Raw genomic sequence first — 19337 nt, forward strand, 5'->3', positions numbered from 1 at the left:
GCGGGCAGGGGTACATGCAGACAGAACACTATACATAGTAAACAAATAAACAAATAAAAAGATACTTTATAATTTCACTTTGATTTTCTGTTTAAACAGTTTATTTTGCCAGGTGGCATTGTCTTTCCAAAACTTACTCAGTGATGTTTCCCTGCTAACTTTTTTTGTTTGTTTGTTTGTTTGTTTGTTTTTTGTTTTTCCAGACAGGGTTTCTCTGTGTAGCTTTGCACCTTTCCTGGAACTCACGCTGTAGACCAGGCTGGCCTCGAACTCACAGAGATCCACCTGCCTCTGCCTCCCAAGTGTTGGGATTAAAGGCGTGAGCCACCACTGCCCGGCTCCCTGCTAACTTTAAAACTAGAAGAACAATGGTTCTTTCAAGTTCTGTGAACAAACAACATACACTTAGAATCATCTAGGGACTGTTCTTAGCTGGATAGTAAAAAGAAAAAGAATGAATAAATAGAATAATCCATCCATCAAAAGAACAAAACAAATACAAAGAAGAAAAAAGCAATTTGAAAGAATAAAACATAAAAATGAAGCTGAGTGTGCTGGCATATATGCCTGTAATGCCAGCACGATGTAGATAGAGACAAGAAGATAATGTGCAAAGCCTGCCTTGAGTAGGTAGTGGGTTCAAGGCCAGCTGGGCTACATGAGACCCTGTCTCAAAACAAAATGCAAAGTCATATAACAAAGGGTGTAGTGGATTTTAGTAGCTGCCAGAGAGTATTGATAACTTTGTGAAGATGTTCAAATGTATATTAGAAACAAGGGAGACTGGTCTGGGTATGGTGGTGTATGCCTTTAATCCCAGTGGTCAGGAGGCAAAGGCAGGCGGTCAGATTTCATCAATTAAAGACCAGGCTGGTATATAGTGCAAGTTCCAGGATAGTCAGGGCTATAGAGAGAGACCAGGATAGTCAGGGCTGCAGAGATGACTCGGGTTAAGAGCCTGTCCTGCTCTTGTAGAGGGCCTAAGTTCAGTTCCCAACATCCACATCAGGCAGCTCACAACTACTCCAGCTCCAGGGGTTCTGATGTCCTTTCTGGACTCTAGGCATCTGCACTCATGGGACACGTTATCAAAGTTAATTAACCACATGCACCCATCCATGCACAAATGCAGGAGAGCCCCACATAAATAAAAAGAGAAATACATTTTTTTATTTTATGTGCATTTTGTTTGCGTGACATGTGAGGGTATTGGATTCCTCTGGAACTGGAGTTACAGATGGTTATGAGCTGCCATGTGGGTGCTGGAGATTGAACCTGGGTCCTCTAGAAAAACAGCCATTATTCTTCACTGCTGAGCCATGTCTCCAGCCCAGAAGTCTTTTTTTAAAAAAAGAAAAAACTAAAACAAAAAACAAGAGAACCTGGAGAGATGGTTCACTGGTTAAGAACACTCACTGCTCTTGCAGAGACTCTGAGTTCAGTTCTTAACACTTATGTGCTGAAAAAAATGGCTCAGCAGTTGAACACAAATACTGCTCTGGCAGAGGATCCGAATTTGGTCTCCTCCACATCTTCACAACTTCCTACCACTGGAGTTATTCTGCCTTCCTGTGCACCGCACTCAAGTATGCATACCTAAAAGTAAATATATCTTAGAAAGGAGAAACACTGGAGCTGGGCGGTGGTGGCGCACGCCTTTAATCCCAGCACTCGGGAGGCAGAGCCAGGCGGATCTCTCTGAGTTCAAGGCCAGCCTGGGCTACAGAGCGAGTTCCAGGAAAGGCGCAAAGCTACACAGAGAAACCCCGTCTCGAAAAAAACCAAAAAAAAAAAAAAAAAAAAGAGAGAGAGAGAGAGAGAAACACTGTACCAGTTAAAGGAGACGTCTTTGCCAACACATGTCCTTTTGCTGTTCATTGTCCTTCTGTGCTGGGCTCTTGCCGTCCCCCTTTGCTCCCAGAACACCAGATCTTTCTGGGAGGATTCTTCTCTGCTGATGTGACCTGTCTGAAAGTCCAGTCTAGCAAGCATAGCGTCATAGGTCTTTACTGTTTGTTGCCTTTGTGGGACTCTGAGGCTTTCCATTCCTCTCACCCACTCGGGGAGATGTCTTCCTACCATATTTACCTTGACATTCTCAGACCCCGGAGGTGCCCCCGTGTTTCTGAGTGAGTGGATAAATGAACAACAGCTTTACCAGTTGTAGTAAAAGTGCCTTTGAGAAGCAGCCAGTGTCTAGACTGATGATTACGTGACAGACATAAGCCGGATATTACTTCTATCAGAGTTCATCAAACTCCAAGTATTTTTTAAATTGTATTTGTTTTGAGACAGGTCCCAGCGTATGGTCCTGGCCGGCTAGTCTAGAACTTGCTATGTAGAGTAGGCTGGCATCCAACTTGGGGATCCACCTGTCTCTGTCTTCCATGTACTGAGATTAAAGGCATGTGCCACACCCAGCACTTTTTAAGTTTTTTAAATTACATTTATTTGTGTATGAGGGGAGATTTGCACATGTGTGGAAATGATTATGTGGAGGTGAGAGGACAATTTGCTGGAAGTGATTTTCTCCTTGTACCATGTGTGCCCTGGGAATTGAACTCAGGTGCCAGGCTTGGTGGCAAGCCTCTTCACCACTGAGCCACCTCACCTTTCCTTATTGTTGGTTTTGAGTTTATAAAAATCTGTTTGACTTTAAGGGCACTAAAGTGAATTTAAGCACCATTGATACTTCATCTTTACTTCTTTCAGTGTTGAAGGGGGAGTCTCAGTCTGTAGACCAAGCTGGCCTCAAACCCATCTGCCTCTGCCTCCCCAGTCCTGAGATTAAATGTGCCACCATGCCCTGAAGTTTGGGGTTTTTACGGTTCATTTTATTTTATTTGTATGAATGTTTGCTTGTTTGTATGTATGTGCACCACATGTATATTTGGTGCTTGTAGAAGCCAGAAGGGTGCCAGATCCCTTGGAACTGGAGGTGAGTATAAGAACTAAACTCAGGTTCTCTGCAAGAGAGCACGTGCTCTTAACCACTGAGCATCTCCCCAGCCTCTAGGTTTTTGGTAGTTTATAATCCTTTTCCTGCCTACCATGCACAAAGCTGAGTTGGATCCCCAGTACTGCATAAAGCCAGGTTTTTACATGTGTCATTACATGATGACGCATGCATGTAATCCCAGTTGAGGGCAGCGTGGGAGACATGAGACCCTGCCTGGGTGGGGAACCAGGGAGGTGGCTCAGCAGATAAAACCCGCTTGCTGCCAAGCCTGTAGTCCCGAGCTTATCCACACTGTGGGAGGAGAGAAGTGTTTCCCACAAGTTATCCTCCATGTGTATTCTCATACTTGCACATGTACACAAAATCAGTAAATAAACGTCATAAAAATTACAGTGAAGCGGGGTCTCAGGTGAAGAGCCTTGTCCCCAAGCCTGATTCTAGTCCCGGAACCCGTCTGGTGGAAGGAGAGAGCAGACCCCCACAAGTTTTCCCCAGACCTCCACGTGCGTGTGCGCATACCCTAAATCATTGTTTTGTTTTCATCTTGTAAGTAAAAGAAAATGTCAACAAAAATGACCTTAGAAGTAGGTTTATAGAAATTTTCTTAGTCTGTCGTTTAAAACTAGGAAAATGGTTTTTATGTATTCTATAGTATGGCATTTCCCCAGATGTGACATTCAAGCTGCTTTTGATATCTTTTTGCAGATCTTTGTAGAATTTGATGGCTGTAACTGGAAGCAACACTCCTGGGTTAAAGTTCACGCTGAGGAAGTAATTGTACTTCTGCTAGAAGGATCACTTGTTTGGGCACCCCGGAAGGACCCAGTCCTCCTCCAGGGCACTCGGGTCTCAGCTGCACAGTGGCCCGCGCTGGTGAGTAGCTTTGATTTATTTGCGGGGGGATGAGTTGGAGACATGAGCTCATGTACTCCAGCCTGGCTTCCAGGCAGGCCTTGAGCTCCTCGCCCTGCCTCCGTCTTCTAGGCTGGGGTTGCAGGTGTGTACCCCCAGCCCGTTTATATCTTGATGGTTGTCAAACCCAAACAGGTACATGTTAGGCAGCACTTGGATTGCTTTTCCCTTGTTGTATTTTCTTTTTATTTATGGTGTCGGGTATCAGATCTCGGGCCTTCTAGGGCCTTTGCAAGTGCTGTACCCCTGAGCTATACCCTGCAGCCCAGTTAATGAGTCATTTTTATTAGATAGGAGCAATCTGACCTTTTCTTATACCTAGAAATATTTACCTCATAGCTATAAACTCTTCAGAAATTGCAAAAAAATCTACATGCTTTGTCCTTAACAAACTTTGTTCTGAAGTTACCAAAGCAATAATTAAGTTCTTTTCTCCTATGTTCTGAAGAAAGGTTGATATCTATGTATGTATCTATGTATGTATGTATGTATTGTTTTTTTCGGGACAGGGTTTTACTGTGTAGCCCTGGCTGACCTGGAATTCATTCTATAGACTATACTGGCCTCAAACTCACAGAGATTCGCCTGCCTCTGCCTCCCAGGTACTGGGATTAAAGGCATGCGCCAACACCGCCCAGCTAGTTATCTTTTGTTTTGATTATGTGTATATGTGTGGGTGTGTGCATATTACATTTTATTAGTATCCATTTGTTTCTTTTGTTCTGTTAGCAAATTGTGAGCATGAATGCTGACTTTTAAATCTCAATTTTCCTGTGACTAACCCAAAATAAATAATATACAAAACAAAAATTTTATTCAATCTGTTGGTATAGTATTATCTCTTAATAAACTGCCCTTTTCTTTCTTTCTTTTTTTTTTTTTTTTTTTTTTTTTGTTGTTGTTGTTTTTCCAGACAGGGCTTCTCTGTGTAGCCCTGGCTGTCCTGGAACTTACTTTGTAAATCAGGCTGGCCTCAAACTCAGAGATCCAGCTGCCTCTGCCTCCCAGTGCTAGGATTAAGGGCATGCACCACCATACCTGGCTTGCCCATATTTTTCCGTCCTGCACTTTCAGATGGTGTCTCCCTGAGTTGCCCAGGCTGGTCTAACAGTGTATACCTGTAATAGCTGTACTTGGGAAGCGGTGGATCATAAATTAGAGGACAGTGAGACTGTCTCAGAAAACAGGAGTGCCTGGTCATAGTGGTGTGTGTGTATGCCTAGCATTCAGAAAGTTGAGGCAGGGACATTGATAGGAGTTTAAGGGGCTATATATTGAGACTCCCCCATCTCAAAGTACATGCGCACACATGCACACTCGCTGGCAGGTTGTCACAGTGGGTGAAAGCATTTGTCAACAAGCCTGACAACTTGAATTTGAACCCTGGAATGCACATGGTGGAAGAAAAACACTTCCTACAAGGTTTCCTCTAAAATCACAAGTACTGTGGTGCTGGTGTTCATGTTTAAGCGTACTATACACTCTCACAAAATAAATCAATATAATTAAAGGCGGGTGGGGGAGGAGATTGGAACATATAGCTCATTGGGTAGAGTGCTTGCCTGACATGCATAAAGCCCCTGGTTTTATATAAAGTATCACATAAAAGCTGGTATATTGGTTACACACCTGTAATCCTAGTACCTAGGAGGTTGGAGGCAGGATTCTAGAGGTTCAAAATCATTCTTAGTTTATAGAGAGCTCAAGGCCAGCCAGGGCTATCTAAACCTGTATTATAGTAATTGTTTTGTTTGAGATAGGGTCTTACCATGGAATTCTGGCTGGCTTTGTAGATCAGGCTAGACTGAAACTCAGAGCTCCACCTGCCTTTGCCTCTCAGGTGCTGGCATCAAAGGGTGAAGGCTGCACCTTTATACCTGGTTATTCCAGGGTTTATAAACCTCACACGGGTTTCAAGAGCTATAGAAGTGTGTACAACTTTAGGGGGACAAGGGGGCCTTCCTTGACCATCTCCCAAGTGCTGGGGTTATTGGCATGTCCTACCACACCTTGACTACAGCTCCTACTCTGGACATTTATAGTTTAGCCCTTATGAAGCGTAGCACTAGATCCCTAGTGACAATGGCTGATTTCTTACTCCACTTGCCCTTTTTAGACACACAAGTATAAAAATCAGATGTGGTCGCTCACACCTGTAATTCCAGCATTTGAGTGGCTGAGGCAGGAGGATTGCTGCAAATTCCTCACAAGCCTGGTCTGTAGTATGAGATCTGAGCCAAAAACCAAACAAACAGAAATTAGAAAATACTGAGCAAGCATAGCCAGGCATGGTGGTGTATACCTTTAATCCCAGTACTTGGGAAGCAGAGGCAGGCAGATCTCTGAGATCAAGGCCAGCTTGTTCTACAAAGTGAGTTCCAGGACAGCCAGAGCTACACAGAGAAACACTGTCTTGAAAAGCAAAAAAAAAAAAAAAAAAAGAAGAAGAAGAAGAAGAAGAAGAAGAAGAAGAAGAAGAAAAGAAAGAAAGTATTGAGCAACCTCTCTCCTTTGGTTTGCTCACTGGTTATTTGAGGAGCAGAGGCTGTTTGGAATGCTCCCAAGGCCTTGTTCGTTAGCTTGTCTGCATTCACTGGGAGGGGAGGAGAGTATCAGTGGATGCTTTCTCTGAAGTCAGAGATGCATTGAATCTAAGGAACCTAATCAACTTCTTGTCATTGTCCTGTCCTTCACAGACTTTCACTCCCCTGGTGGATAAGCTGGGTTTGGGGTCTGTGGTGCCAATTGAATACCTTGTGGATCGAGAGCTGCGCTTCATGGCAGATGCTAATGGGCTGCATCTGTTCCAGGTACTTGACTGCTCTAGCTAGCCTTGGACTTATTAGTTACCTCCTTGCTAATTTCCTTGTTGATTCAATCGTGGGTATTTATTCTTTTCTTTTAGCATTACTTTGCTTCCTGTAGTAAATTACCCTGTGCATTTTGAAGTTTTATGCTTCTTTAAAAAGTACATTTGGTGACTGACACCTCTTTCTCTTCTGTACCCCCACCCTCACCCCCTCTAAAGCCACCCAGGACTTAAGACTACCATGTAGTAGTTCCTTCCGAAAAATGGGCTTCTTGGGTTAGAGAGATGGCTCAGCAGTGTGAGAGCACTTGTTGCTCTTCCAGAGGACTTGAATTTGGTTCCCCACACTACATTCCAAGGCTTCCAGCTGCCTGAACTCCAACTATAGGGAACCACTGCCTTCTTCCGGCCCCTGAGGGTGCCTGCACACATGTCATGCACACACACACATAAAAGAAGAATATGAGCCAGGCGGTGGTGGCGCACGCCTTTAATCCCAGCACTCGGGAGGCAGAGACAGGAGGATCTCTGTGAGTTCGAGGCCAGCCTGGACTACCAAGTGAGTTCCAGGAAAGGCGCAAAGCTACACAGAGAAATCCTGTCTCAAAAAACCAAAAAAAAAAAAAAAAAAAAAAAGAAGAAGAAGAATATGAGTGAATAAATAGCAAAGGGACTTCTCTAAGATGGGACCTAGTTTGGCTTATGTTTACTTTAGTGGCAGATGAGCAGGAATGAGTAACAGCTGGTTCCCGGCAGCATGAAATATTGAAGATATATATATATGTAAATATATATATTTACATACAAAGCAAAGGAATAGGCGAATAGTTTGGACAGACTCTCATCTGAGTTGTAGTTTCTTAAGATACTACTGGCTGGAGACATGGTGCAGAGGTAAGAGCACTTGTTCCTGCAGTGCTGATTCCATCACCCACCCATGACCTCCCTTCCAGGGTCAGATGCCCTCTTCTGACCTCTGAGAGCACTGCATGCATGTGTTGCACACAGACATGCAGGCAAAACACTCATAAAACAATAAGTCTAAAATAAAAAAATTTTTAAAGAAAGATGTTATTTTTTTCTCACTTGTAAGGACTATCTGAAAGTTGAACATTGTAAAGGTTTTACTCTTTCGTTGGAAGAGCTGAGACTGATATTTCCTGAACTACATTCTAGGAGATATTAACAGTAGTTTCTTTGTTAGTCGTCCTTATTAGGGGTCATTCCCTCTGAGCATCCTTGCTTTATTCATCTTTATGCTCCTTGTGTTTGGGTCTGATTTTCTCATCTACTAAGTTTTATTGCCTTTCACTTTAACATCAGGTGTTTACTTTTATCTTTACCAGATGGGAACAGATGCTCAAAACCAAATTCTTTTAGAGCATGCTGCATTAAGGGAAACAGTTAATGCTTTGATCAGTGACCAAAAGCTACAAGAGATATTCAGCCGAGGTAAGAAAAAACAGTTTTCTGTCCTTGGACTCCTTATCAGGTGGGCAGTCAGTGATGATGCTGGATTTCTAAAATAAATTGGAAAAAAAAAAAGGAAAAAAGCCCCTTACTCCAGGCTATTCTGTTTAGTGACCCTAGGAATTCTTTCTGCTGTGTGAGTTTCTACCATTGAGTAGAGGGTTCAATTTATGTTCTCCATATTGTACACTAATTAATAGTCCTGACAAACATGCACCCCTTGATCTTCTTTCTGCATTTCAAAACACAAAGTTTTGTGTTTTCTTAAGTGTTTATAAGGAGTTAACCACATATTAAACAAAACATCAAGTGATAGAGATCCTGCCATTAGAGAAAACCTTTGCTATTATTATAGTTTTACTTACCACCTGCAGATTTCTCAAGAGCTAAAAGCTGCTAACACCAACCAAGTATGTGCCTAAAGAAGTGTAGTAGAATATTATTTTAAGGTGTGTTACTTTAGTTTATGTTGCATTTGTTTAACTCTGTGAAGCTGTGTTACTGTGCCTGTCTAAAACATCTGATTGGTCTAACAGAGGTCTGAATGGCCAATAGCAAGGCAGGAGAAAGGCTAGGTGGGGCTGGCAGGCAGAGAGAATACAGAGAAGGAGAAAACTGGGAGAAAGAGAGAGGAGGAGGGGGAGGAGGGGGAGTGAAAGGAAGTAGTAGCCAGAGAAGGAGGAGGACACTGGGGCCAGCCACTCAGCTACACAGCAAGCCATGGAGCAAGATTTACAGAAGTAAGAGAACAGGAAAAACCCAGAGGCAAAGGGTAGATAGAATAATTTAAAGTTAAGGAAAGCTGGCTAGAAACTAAGCCAAGCTAAGGCCAGGCATTCATAAGTAAGAATAAACCTCAATGTGTGATTTATTTGGGAGCTGGGTGGGGGCCCCCCTAAAAAGCAAAAACAAACATCAACAAAGCAGTCCATTAATAGACTTGCTGCGCTAGAGTTTGTAGTCAGTGGTAGAGTTCTGTGAAATAGACAGCATCCGAGGGCCTATATTTTCAGCATGAATTGAACTCCACCCAATGGCATTTCATTTATAGTTCCTATGGCCATTTTACCTAATAGCGCATTCAACTTAGTGGCCTGGCTTGTTTTGTTTGCTTTATAGCTTCGGCTTGCCTTTCAGAATTTTATGATTGAGGGAAAAAAATAGAATTGGGGACTTAGGAGATTCCTTAGAAATGAAAAGTTTATAAAACTCACTAGAAAAAAAACCAACAACAAAACCATGTGTTTCAATTTTATTCTACTGAGTATGGGAAACTAGAGTTGTTCCCTTCGGCTCTGCATAGAAAATGCTAAGTGTTTACCTCATGTGGTTAGCCCAAGCATTCAGTTCTAATGGAGCTCTCCTTTAGGTCCCTATAGTGTTCAAGGTCACAGGGTCAAAGTATACCAGCCAGAAGGAGAAGAAGTATGGCTCTGTGGTGTTGTAAGCCGGCAGGACTCCATCACCCGTCTCATGGAGGTGTCTATAACTGAGGTGAGGCTCTTACCCTGTAGGAGGTACAGCCACTGCCTTAGTGACGTTCAGCATTGTAAGAAGACTGGCTTCTACCTCTGCCTGTTTCTGAGTGAGCCTGAGGAAGGCCGCATAACTGTGACCTCATTGTGAGTTAAGAGGTAAACATGTAAAACCCCACTGACACCTGGCAGTGGTGGCGCATACAGTGGAGGCAGAAACAGGCAGATCTCTGTGAGTTCGAGGCCAGTCTGGTCTACAGAGTGAGATCCAGGACAGCCAGAGCTGTTACAGAGACAGCCTGTCTTGAAAAACAAACAAAAAGCCCATTGACTTTATAGCATAGGGATAATCTTTGAAAGTACTTACAAGCTGGGTGGGGCTGCACATACATGCACTTCCAGCACTCTGGAAGTGTTAATCTCACCAAACAAGAGTAAAGACCATTACTCAAGTTCTTTGGTCAAATTTTCTGTCGGACAGGAATGTCTCCTTCCATCAGAGTTTGAGCAAACAGCATTGAACATAGGGGAAGGTAGGGTTTATATAGCCCCCACACACTTCAAGGTCTCAGGGTTTCCAAGGGTTGAGGGATTTCCAGAAGAATTTTGGTTTCATAGGAACTTGGTTGAACATTTCAAAATTATCTGGCAGAACATCTTATCAGGATACATTCAAAGTGTTAACAGGGTATGTTCAAGGTGTGAGTCAAACTCCAGAAACAGGTTAGAGCACTGTCAAGCTTGGATTTGCAGCAAACAGAAACTTGTTCTAATAATAAAGTTATTTTTAGTTTATGTGTATGGGTGTAAGTATGTATATACACTATGTGCGTAGTATGCTCATGGAGCTCAAGAGAGTGGGATTTCCTTGAACAGGAGTTCTAGGTAGTTAGGATTTACCATGTGGGCACTGGGTAAACCTGGTATCAACCTAGGTCCTCTTCTCTGAAAGAGCAACAAGATCTCTTAAACACTGAGCTGTCCCATCTCTCTAGTCCCCACTAAAGACAAATTTTTTTTTTTCAAATGATAGCCATACATGTAAAGTACATAATGAAAACTGCCACTTCCCCTAAGAAGCTGTCACTCCCACAGTGGTACCACCAGTGTGGTGTTTCCCAGAGTCTTCCTATTATTTTCTAAGTATGTATCTAGAATATATTTTATTTAGATGAAGTAAAGTTGTGTAAGTTAAACTTTAGTGATTGATATGATACAGTACATAGGCACAATTCCTCTTTTGAACATAATTGTATGCTATATGCTATATATATGTGTGTGTGTATGTGTGTGTGTGTGTGTGTGTGTGTATACAGACATTTGACTCATCCTTTTAAAATATATGTATATTCTAAATGGATATATGATAACTAATTTGTCTTGAGGACTTTTAAAGCATGTGCAGTATTTTCACTAGCACAGGTATTGGCAGTTAGCACCCTTACACATTCTTTCACACACGTTACTTATTAGAGTGAACCCTTAGTGTGGGATGAGAAGGTGCTTTAGCAGTAAAGGCATTGATACTCTTGCACAGAGCCTCAGTTTGTTGCCTAGCACCCATGTTGGGGGACTCCTGCCTGTAACTCCACTTACAAAGGACCCCATACTCTCTTCTGGCCATTTGTACTCATGTACACACACCTACGTATAAACATACATGCATACACAAGTAATTAAAAATAGGTATGTTAAAAAGTAAATTCCTGGCTGGGCAGTGGTGGCCCACGCCTTTATTCCTGGCTCTTGGGATGCAGAAGCAGGAGGATCTCAGTGAGTTCCAGGCCAGCCTGGACTATTACATAGAGAAACCCTGTCTTGAAAAACTAACTAACTAACTAAATAAATTTAATAAAATAAATTCCTTAGTGTGTAATTGCTAGAAATAGAATAAATTTGTACTTTATCACATTGTCCCCACCTTTAAAGTTTTATTTTTTTCTTTAATAGTTAAGTGCCTCTTTTAATGATTGTTGGCTTAGAGATGCAGAAATTTAAATGAATATTGCTGAGGTATTATTAGATCATAGGCATTATTAGATTAAAGACATACTTAGAGCTTGAATTGAGTCAGTTCTTTAATTCATTAACTTAACAATTATATTAATCTTTGCCAAATTCTAGATGTTATTTCCAATACTGTTACTGGACATCACTCTTGTTAGGAAGTTTTCCATCTCTGTAGGGAAGTAAAAATAAATAGATGTTGTATATTGGGTGTGGTTCACTTGGTCCGTGGAAAGAAGACACAGAGGCACCTTAGCGAAGGGTTTTTTCTATTGTTACACATCTCACACCTTTAGCAAGTTAATTTCCGTATACCAAAACCTCTTACCTAAGTTCCCCCAAAGGGACAATGCCAAATGCAAATTCTCAGTTAAGAGGTACCTCGGTTTGCTGGGTTCTCTGCCAGCCAAGTTCTGCATAGGCTTTGCACCTTTAGGAAACTCTGAGCCAAGATTGACATTTCAAATGGAAGGTACTGGAGACTAAAAGGCTGATTAAAGCTAGGTGCTAACACTCTGGAATCAAACCAGCTGCGGCTCAGCAGGAGCTCTCCTTACAAATAGATACCTATGTTGTTAAGGAACAGTATATTTTATTTTGGTTGTCAAGGTATTAAATATCTTTTCCCCTTTCTTCATGTGTTGTGCTTCCTGCTCTGTAGACTGGTGAGATGAAGTCAGTAGACCCCAGACTCATCCATGTGATGCTGATGGACAGTTCGACACCACAGAGTGAGGTACAGTAATAGTCTCGGGAGACTTGTGAGCTTGTGTTAGTTACTCTGCCCTGGGGATCCCTTGTTACATGTTTTACATGAATGCCCTGGAGTTGCTGGGCTCTGCAATGCTTTTCTGTTTTCTCTCCGATTTGTCTAGTTAAGAGAGAACAGCCTTAGGAAAAAAAAACTAGTTTGAGCAAACCTTTTAAATTAAACCTATGTCCCCTAGTTGTAAAATCCATGGCCTCTTTCTTCTTATATTCTCCCAGGACAAGTTAATAGATAGTTAAAACTGTGATGAACAATAGTAATAATAATGGCTTACCTAATAATAGGAAATAAAGGAAAAGCTGTATCCTCCCTACCCCTAATCAGGTCCCAGTGAGCTCCGAGATAGACTGAAATTCTATCTTTGGTACTGAAATCAAATTAAACAAATGCCTGGTTCAGTGCTGCACATAGTGGTTTGTTTTATAATTATTATGAACCAGGCCAACTTTTGGTTCATTCAAAATTATTATAACAAACAACAAAAAAAGCTATATTAAAGTCTGCCTGAGCCAGCCAGACCTGACAATGAATCCCAGCACATTGATGGTCAAGCAGGAATATCAGGAGTTCAAGGCCAGCCTGGTTTACTTGAGGCCCTGCCTCAAAAGTTTTTTTGTTCTTTTTTTTTTTTTTTTTCCAGAGCTGAGGACCGAACCCAGGGCCTTGCGCTTGCTAGGCAAGCGCTCTACCACTGAGCTAAATCCCCAACCCCTTTTTTGTTCTTTTGAGACAGGGTTTCTCTGTGTATCCTTGGCTGTCCTGGAACTCACAGAGATCCGACTGCCTCTGCCTCCCAGTGCTGGGATTAAAGGCGTGCGCCACCGCCCTGGCTCATTCTTTCTTGACAAGTATGCAGTCCTTCCTTTTCTGCGGAGACAGGATCTGAGTATGTCTGGTACTCACTGTGTAGACTGGGCTGGCCTGGAGATCCGCCTGCTTTTCCTCTCAAGTGTTGGGCTTAAAGGTGTATGCCACCATGCACTGCTCTGCAGTCATTCTTGTTGGAACAAGATCAGAAGGAAAGAACCAGATTAAATTGAATAGCTCTTTAGTTACATTACCATGAATAGGATAAGCCCTACTGTATGTGTGTGGCTGCAAATACCTATTACTTTGATGATGTATTGAGCTCTGCTGTTCTTTCCTGTATTTCATTTGTTTGCTTATGTACTTAGTATATGATTGGTACTGCTCAGTAGGTTAGATAAAACTGGAGAGCCTGGATGGGTCTCACTGCCCTGTGCTGTCTGCTCATAACTGAGCAGACAGCATAATAGGACCTACATCTGTTGTTTAGAGGATGGTAGAAGACTGCTCTGAGCCAGGTCTGCAGTTTGGCCATCAGTTATAAACTGGATCTAGGAACTGGAGAGATAGCTCAGAGGTTAAGAGCACTGGCTGTTCTTCAGAGGTCCTGAGTTTGATTCCCAGCAACCACATGGTGGCTCACAACCATCTATAGTGGGATCTGGTGCCCTCTTCTGGAATAAAGGAGTACATGCAGATAGAGCACTCATACATAAAATAAATAAGTATATCTTTAAAAAAATGAAAGAAACTAGATCTATGTTTTTTAGCTGAAGATATTGGTTCTTTCCTTTTTGGCTTTGTCGTGGTATGACTACTATATTCTTGACTAGCAGTACAATTATTATTGATACTGTGATAAGTTTGTTTTTTGTTTTTTCTTCTTTTTTTTTCCCCTGAGACAGGGTTTCTCTGTGTAGCTTTGGAGCCTATCCTGGATCTCACTCTGTAGACCAAGCTGGCCTTGAACTCACAGATATCCACTTGGCTCTGCCTCCCAAGTGCTGGGATTAAAGGCGTGCACCACCACCGCCCAGCCTGTGCTAAGTTTTATAATAACCCTTTTTAGACATCCAAGATCAATCCTTTAAGTATAAGAATGAGTGAATGAACAAGAAAGAGTATATCTCAGTAAACATGCTTCTACAGTTAGACTGAAAACTTGCAGAATGGATAGTTTTAAATGAGGGTGAAATAAAAACTATACTCAACCGAATGTTTTCAATTCTTGAATAAAAGTATGGGAAACTTAGGTAATTTTCCCAGAAATATGATAGGTGCTTAGTCATGGTGAGTATGTTATTATTTGTTCATACCTGTTATTTATCTCTGTTGAAACTTGGGTAATATTACTAGAAGTATGGAGGAATGGAAGTAAATCTTGAGTGGTGGTTTTTGTTTTGTTTTGTTTTTGTTTTTTGAGTTTTACAGGAGGGGCTGGAAAGATGGCTCACAGGACAAGAGCATCACTGACACGCTGGCCCATAATCTCCTTTAACTCCAGTTCCAGGGATCAGATGCCCCTTCTGGCCTCCAAAGGCCACATTCACATGGCATATGTACATGCACTCAGGCATACACACATGCATAAAATAAATCAATCTTAAAAAAACAAATAAATTTTACAAAAAATTTAAAGGAGAAAAAATGAAGACGGTAAAAAAAAAATACAGAAATTGGAAAGAAAAAACTGTTTTTTCTTTTAAGATAGGGTTTCTCTATGTAGCCCTGGCTGCCTGGAGCTCTCTCTGTAAAGCAGGCTGGCCTCGAACTCAGAGCTCTGCCTGCCTCTGCTGAGATTAGAGGCTTTCACCACTCCACCCAGCTCCAAGAAAATTTTAAGTCATTTAAAAGTTGACATACCAGATACAATGATCACAGGAAAGATATGGAAAGTATTGATAGTAGTGGGGATAGATTTATTAAATGGTAAATATTTATTGCTACACAGAGCTAGCTTATTACCACCTTGGTACTTTTCAGTGTTTCTGAATAAGCTTAATGAGAATTGTCCCTTCTGATCCCTATCTTCTTAGTTGACATCACAAGACTTCATTGGTAGTGTGAGATACTAGAAAAGAGATTTGTGGTTTGGTCCTCTTTTCCCCATTCCCTGACAAAGGTTTGGAATCAGCTCCGTCAGGTTTGCCTTTCCTGGTCAGCATTCACACATTTCGGGCTGAGTGATTTCTGAATAGAGGAATTTTTGTATTTCAGTACTTGAATGCGAACCTGTCAAACAGACAAGGTGGTGCCCGTGTAATCCCAGCACTGGGGGACAGAGGCAGAAGCTCTGAGTCTGAGGCTAACCTGAGGTCTACATAGGGACTTCTAGGCTGTTCAGTGTGACCTAGTGGGCTCCCCCTCTCAAAAGAAATACAAATAAGTCAATCATTTTTTAACTTTTTAAAACAGTATTCATCCTATGTGAATGGATGTTTTTGCCTGCATGTATCCCTGTGCACCTGAGCATGCCTGGTGCCCTGAATGTCAGAAGAGTTCATTGGATCCCTTGGAAGTGGAGTTGCAGGTGGTTGGGAGCTGCCGCCATGTGGGGGTGGGGGTCAGCTCCAAGTCCTCTAGATGAGCAGCCCACTCTTAGCCACTGAGTCCTCTCTCCAGCTGCCGCCACCACCACCACCCTGGTCCAACCTTTTTTTCTTTTAATTGGTTTTTTTGAGACAGGGTTTCTGTATGTAACAGCTCTGGCTGTCCTGGAACTCTCTTTGTAAACCAGGCTGGCCTCAGACTCACAGAGATCCGCCTGCCTCTGCCTCCCCAGTGCTGGGGGATTAAAGGCTAGTGCCACCACCTCCTGTCTGAAAAATTCTTTTGAAGGGATGCTAGAGAGATGGTTCAGCAGTTCAGAGCACTGGCTGCTCTTTCAGAGAACTGGTATTTAGCAAGTAGAACCCAGATGAGGCAGGTTACAACTGCCTGTAACTCCAGCACCAGCACCTGGCCTTTGAGGGTACCTGCACACATATGGAAGACACATGGCACACATATACACATACATGAAAATTAAAAAAAAAAAAAACTCAGGAAGATAAATATGCCATCTTTATTTCTTTATTGGACAAATATGCTCTCAGCTTAGCTCTGTTAATTTGTTTTGTAGCAGAAATTCCACAAATTGTTGAAATGCTCAAAAAAAATTTTTTTTTCAAAAAAATCCGCTGTGAAGTAGTATACCTTACTGCAGGCATTTACCAAGGAAAGTAACCTCTAGTAGCTTCTGTCTTAAATGTGTGTATCTACAGAGTGAGCCACCAGAGGACTGGAGTTTTCCCGATGTCTTAGAGCTGGCATCAGAAGTGTGCCTGCCTTATCTGCTTCTAGGGATGGGACAGCACTGACGGCTGATGGTTTTCACAGGATGGAAGACCCCTCACAATAAACCTCTTTTGAATTTTGTTTTGTAGGGGGGTACCATAAAAGCAGTAAAATCTTCCAAAGGAAAGAAGAAGAGAGAGAGCATAGAGGGGAGAGATGGCCGGAGGAGGAAAAGTGCTTCGGACTCTGGGTGTGACCCTGCTACAAAGAAATTAAAAGGAGACAGGGGTGAAGTAGACAGTAATGGGAGTGATGGAGGTGAGGCAAGCCGAGGGCCCTGGAAAGGAGGTAATGCCAGTGGAGAGCCAGGGCTGGAGCAAAGAGCCAAGCAGCCACCGTCTACATTTGTTCCCCAGATAAACCGCAACATCCGCTTTGCCACTTACACCAAAGAAAACGGCAGGACTCTGGTGGTGCAGGATGAGCCCGTAGGTGGGGACGTGCCTGCACCTTTCACTCCATATTCTTCAGCCACAGGTCAGACACCTTTGGCCCCAGAGGTGGGTGGAGCTGAAAACAAAGAGTCAGGAAAGACACTGGAACAAGTTAGCCAGGGCATGGTGGCTTCAGCAGCTGTAGTCACCACCGCCAGCTCCACCCCAACTACGGTGAGGATCTCAGACACTGGCCTTGCATCAGGGACTGGGCCGGACAAACAGAAAGGCAGCTGGTCTCAGGCCTCGGGAGAGGTGAGTGACTTCAGGGCAGACCTGGCAGGCTTGCGTGAACTCTTCCGCCTTCCTTCACTGTTAATAAACACATTGAAAGGCATCTCAAATGCCCCAAGGAAGGAAGATTTCTGATACGGATTTAAATTTTACATTGGGCAAATGTGTATTTTTTAATAACTTTATCAGCTCTTAAAAGTCATCTGAACAGTTGAGCTAATTAAAAACCAAAAGACAATTCAATTGAATGAGATGTGGAAAAGATCTGGTGGGGGAATCTCTTTCTCAATTATCTGTTCCTAAGACTCTGAGAGGCAAAGTTCATGAACTGTAGTGTTGATGATAGTGAACCCCATCATGAAGCTGTGCGTACAAGCTGCTCTAACCCTGTCTTCAGTTCTGTTTCTGTGGTAGTTTCCCTGGGGGTGGGGGGGTGGGGGGGGCTTGTTGCTATTGTTTGATACAGCCGTTTAAAGAGCAGTACTGTACAATCTGATGGATTTAGTTACAGTATATCCAGTTGACTGTATATCATTATATATGGGCTAAATGGACAACATAAAAATTGGTTTTACATGGTCTTTGACCAAGTTTGGTCACCAAAGTATAATTTATGATGTTAGTCACATTTTTCTTTCAAACGGGCTGTTAACTCATACTAAAATATGAAATCCTTGACTTTTAAAAAATGAAAGAAAAAAATAAAAATAAAAAATATAAAAAGTTGGGGCCTAGAGAACTGGCTTAGCAGTTAAGAGTACTGGCTGCTCTTGCAGAGGACCGGGTTTCAATCCCCAGGACCCACACAGTGGCTCATAACTGACTAATTCTGCTTTCAGGGGATCTGATACCTTCTGGCCTCTGCAAGCCTCTGTGTGTGGTATACTGACAGACATGCAGGCAGGCAAAACACTCAGACATCAAGGAAACTGTGAGGGGTTCATTTGAACCAGGAGTCTAAGACAGTTAGCCTGGGCAATGTAAGACTTCATTACAAAGTTAAAAGAAAACCCAAACAAAAAATTGTATATAGAAAACTGCTGTGTGCTAAGTACTGTATATTATATATGAAAACCAGGCATGGAGTTTATGACTCCTATAGTCATGGCACTCTGGAGGTAGCAAGGTCAGAAAGTTCAGGGTTATTCTCAGCTACCTAAAGAGCTTGAGGCCAGCCTGGGCTACATGCAACCCCGTCTGAAAAGAGAAATCCCTATTTGGAGGAGCTCACCTACTAAATAAAATGGGATCATTTCAAGTGTAGGAATGCCAGGTAAAAATGGCCTTTGGTTGAGGGTGTAGCTCAGTGAGAGAGCACTGGACTGTTAGGTGTAGGATCCAGGCTTCAGTCTCTGGCACTACAGAAAGCCACACTGAAAACCTGTGGCTTATCGATTTCAGTTGACCTCTTCCCTTTCCTAGCAAGGGAAATGTTTAAATCCTTAGTATTCAAGGATAGGGAGGGAGATGAAAAGCCCAGACAGAAGAGAAGGCCTGTAAATGTAATACTGTTTATAGTTGTTCTCTGTTAGGTAACCAGTGTTAGCAAAAGAACCAGGTGGTTCTTACGTGGATTTCTAGTGGAGATGAGTTGTCATAGTGCCTAAGTTATTTCATATTAACACTGTGTCAAAGTTAGAATGAGTGTAAATGGGCTTATAAAACAAATTTTATGTGCTACAAAATGCTTCTCCTCTTAAAGTAGAAAAGCTGAATAAATGTAAGTAATGTGAGTTTAAAGGGTATTTCTTTGAATGGGTTGGAGGGCTAGGGATATAGTTCATTGGTAGAACACTTGCCTAGTATCTTGCAGTCCAGGTAGGTTCAATCCCCAGTCGTCCCCCCCCCCCCCCCACTTCACCCTACAAAAAAGTCAGATGGCTTGGAGAATTTCTGGACTGTCAAGCGCTTTATTAATGTGTCATCCTGCCTTTTAGAATCCAAGTATAGCCATGAATGTTTCCATTACAGTTGCTTAATCTGAAATAGAGAAACTGAGAGCAGCCACCAAGAAATTTCTCCTAAAAACTGAGTTGCAACAGTTTCCATCACTTTCCTATAAGACAAGGATTTGGAATGTAATCATCTGAAGGAGGAGCAGCCAAGTTACTATCACTCACGTGCT

The 19337-nt window shown here is 42.4% G+C and overlaps 1 protein-coding gene across 2 annotated transcripts in view; it reads left to right on the plus strand.

Annotated features, from left to right (window-relative positions):
- The window catches only part of Kdm3b (lysine demethylase 3B), a 63118-nt gene that overhangs the window by 11904 nt on the left and 31877 nt on the right, over positions 1–19337 (plus strand). Inside the window, exons 2-7 of one of the 2 annotated variants that reach the window (XM_052741863.1) lie at positions 3665–3832; positions 6568–6681; positions 8027–8132; positions 9520–9644; positions 12294–12368; positions 16634–17233. In XM_052741863.1, the coding sequence (XP_052597823.1) occupies positions 3665–3832; positions 6568–6681; positions 8027–8132; positions 9520–9644; positions 12294–12368; positions 16634–17233 (1188 nt within the window). The remainder of the gene's footprint in view (positions 1–3664; positions 3833–6567; positions 6682–8026; positions 8133–9519; positions 9645–12293; positions 12369–16633; positions 17234–19337) is intronic. The other variant, XM_052741864.1, reaches the window with a different exon arrangement.

The sequence above is a fragment of the Peromyscus californicus genome, unplaced genomic scaffold, assembly GCF_007827085.1.
Source record: "Peromyscus californicus insignis strain IS unplaced genomic scaffold, ASM782708v3 Scaffold_17__1_contigs__length_78620276, whole genome shotgun sequence".
Lineage (NCBI taxonomy): Eukaryota > Metazoa > Chordata > Mammalia > Rodentia > Cricetidae > Peromyscus > Peromyscus californicus.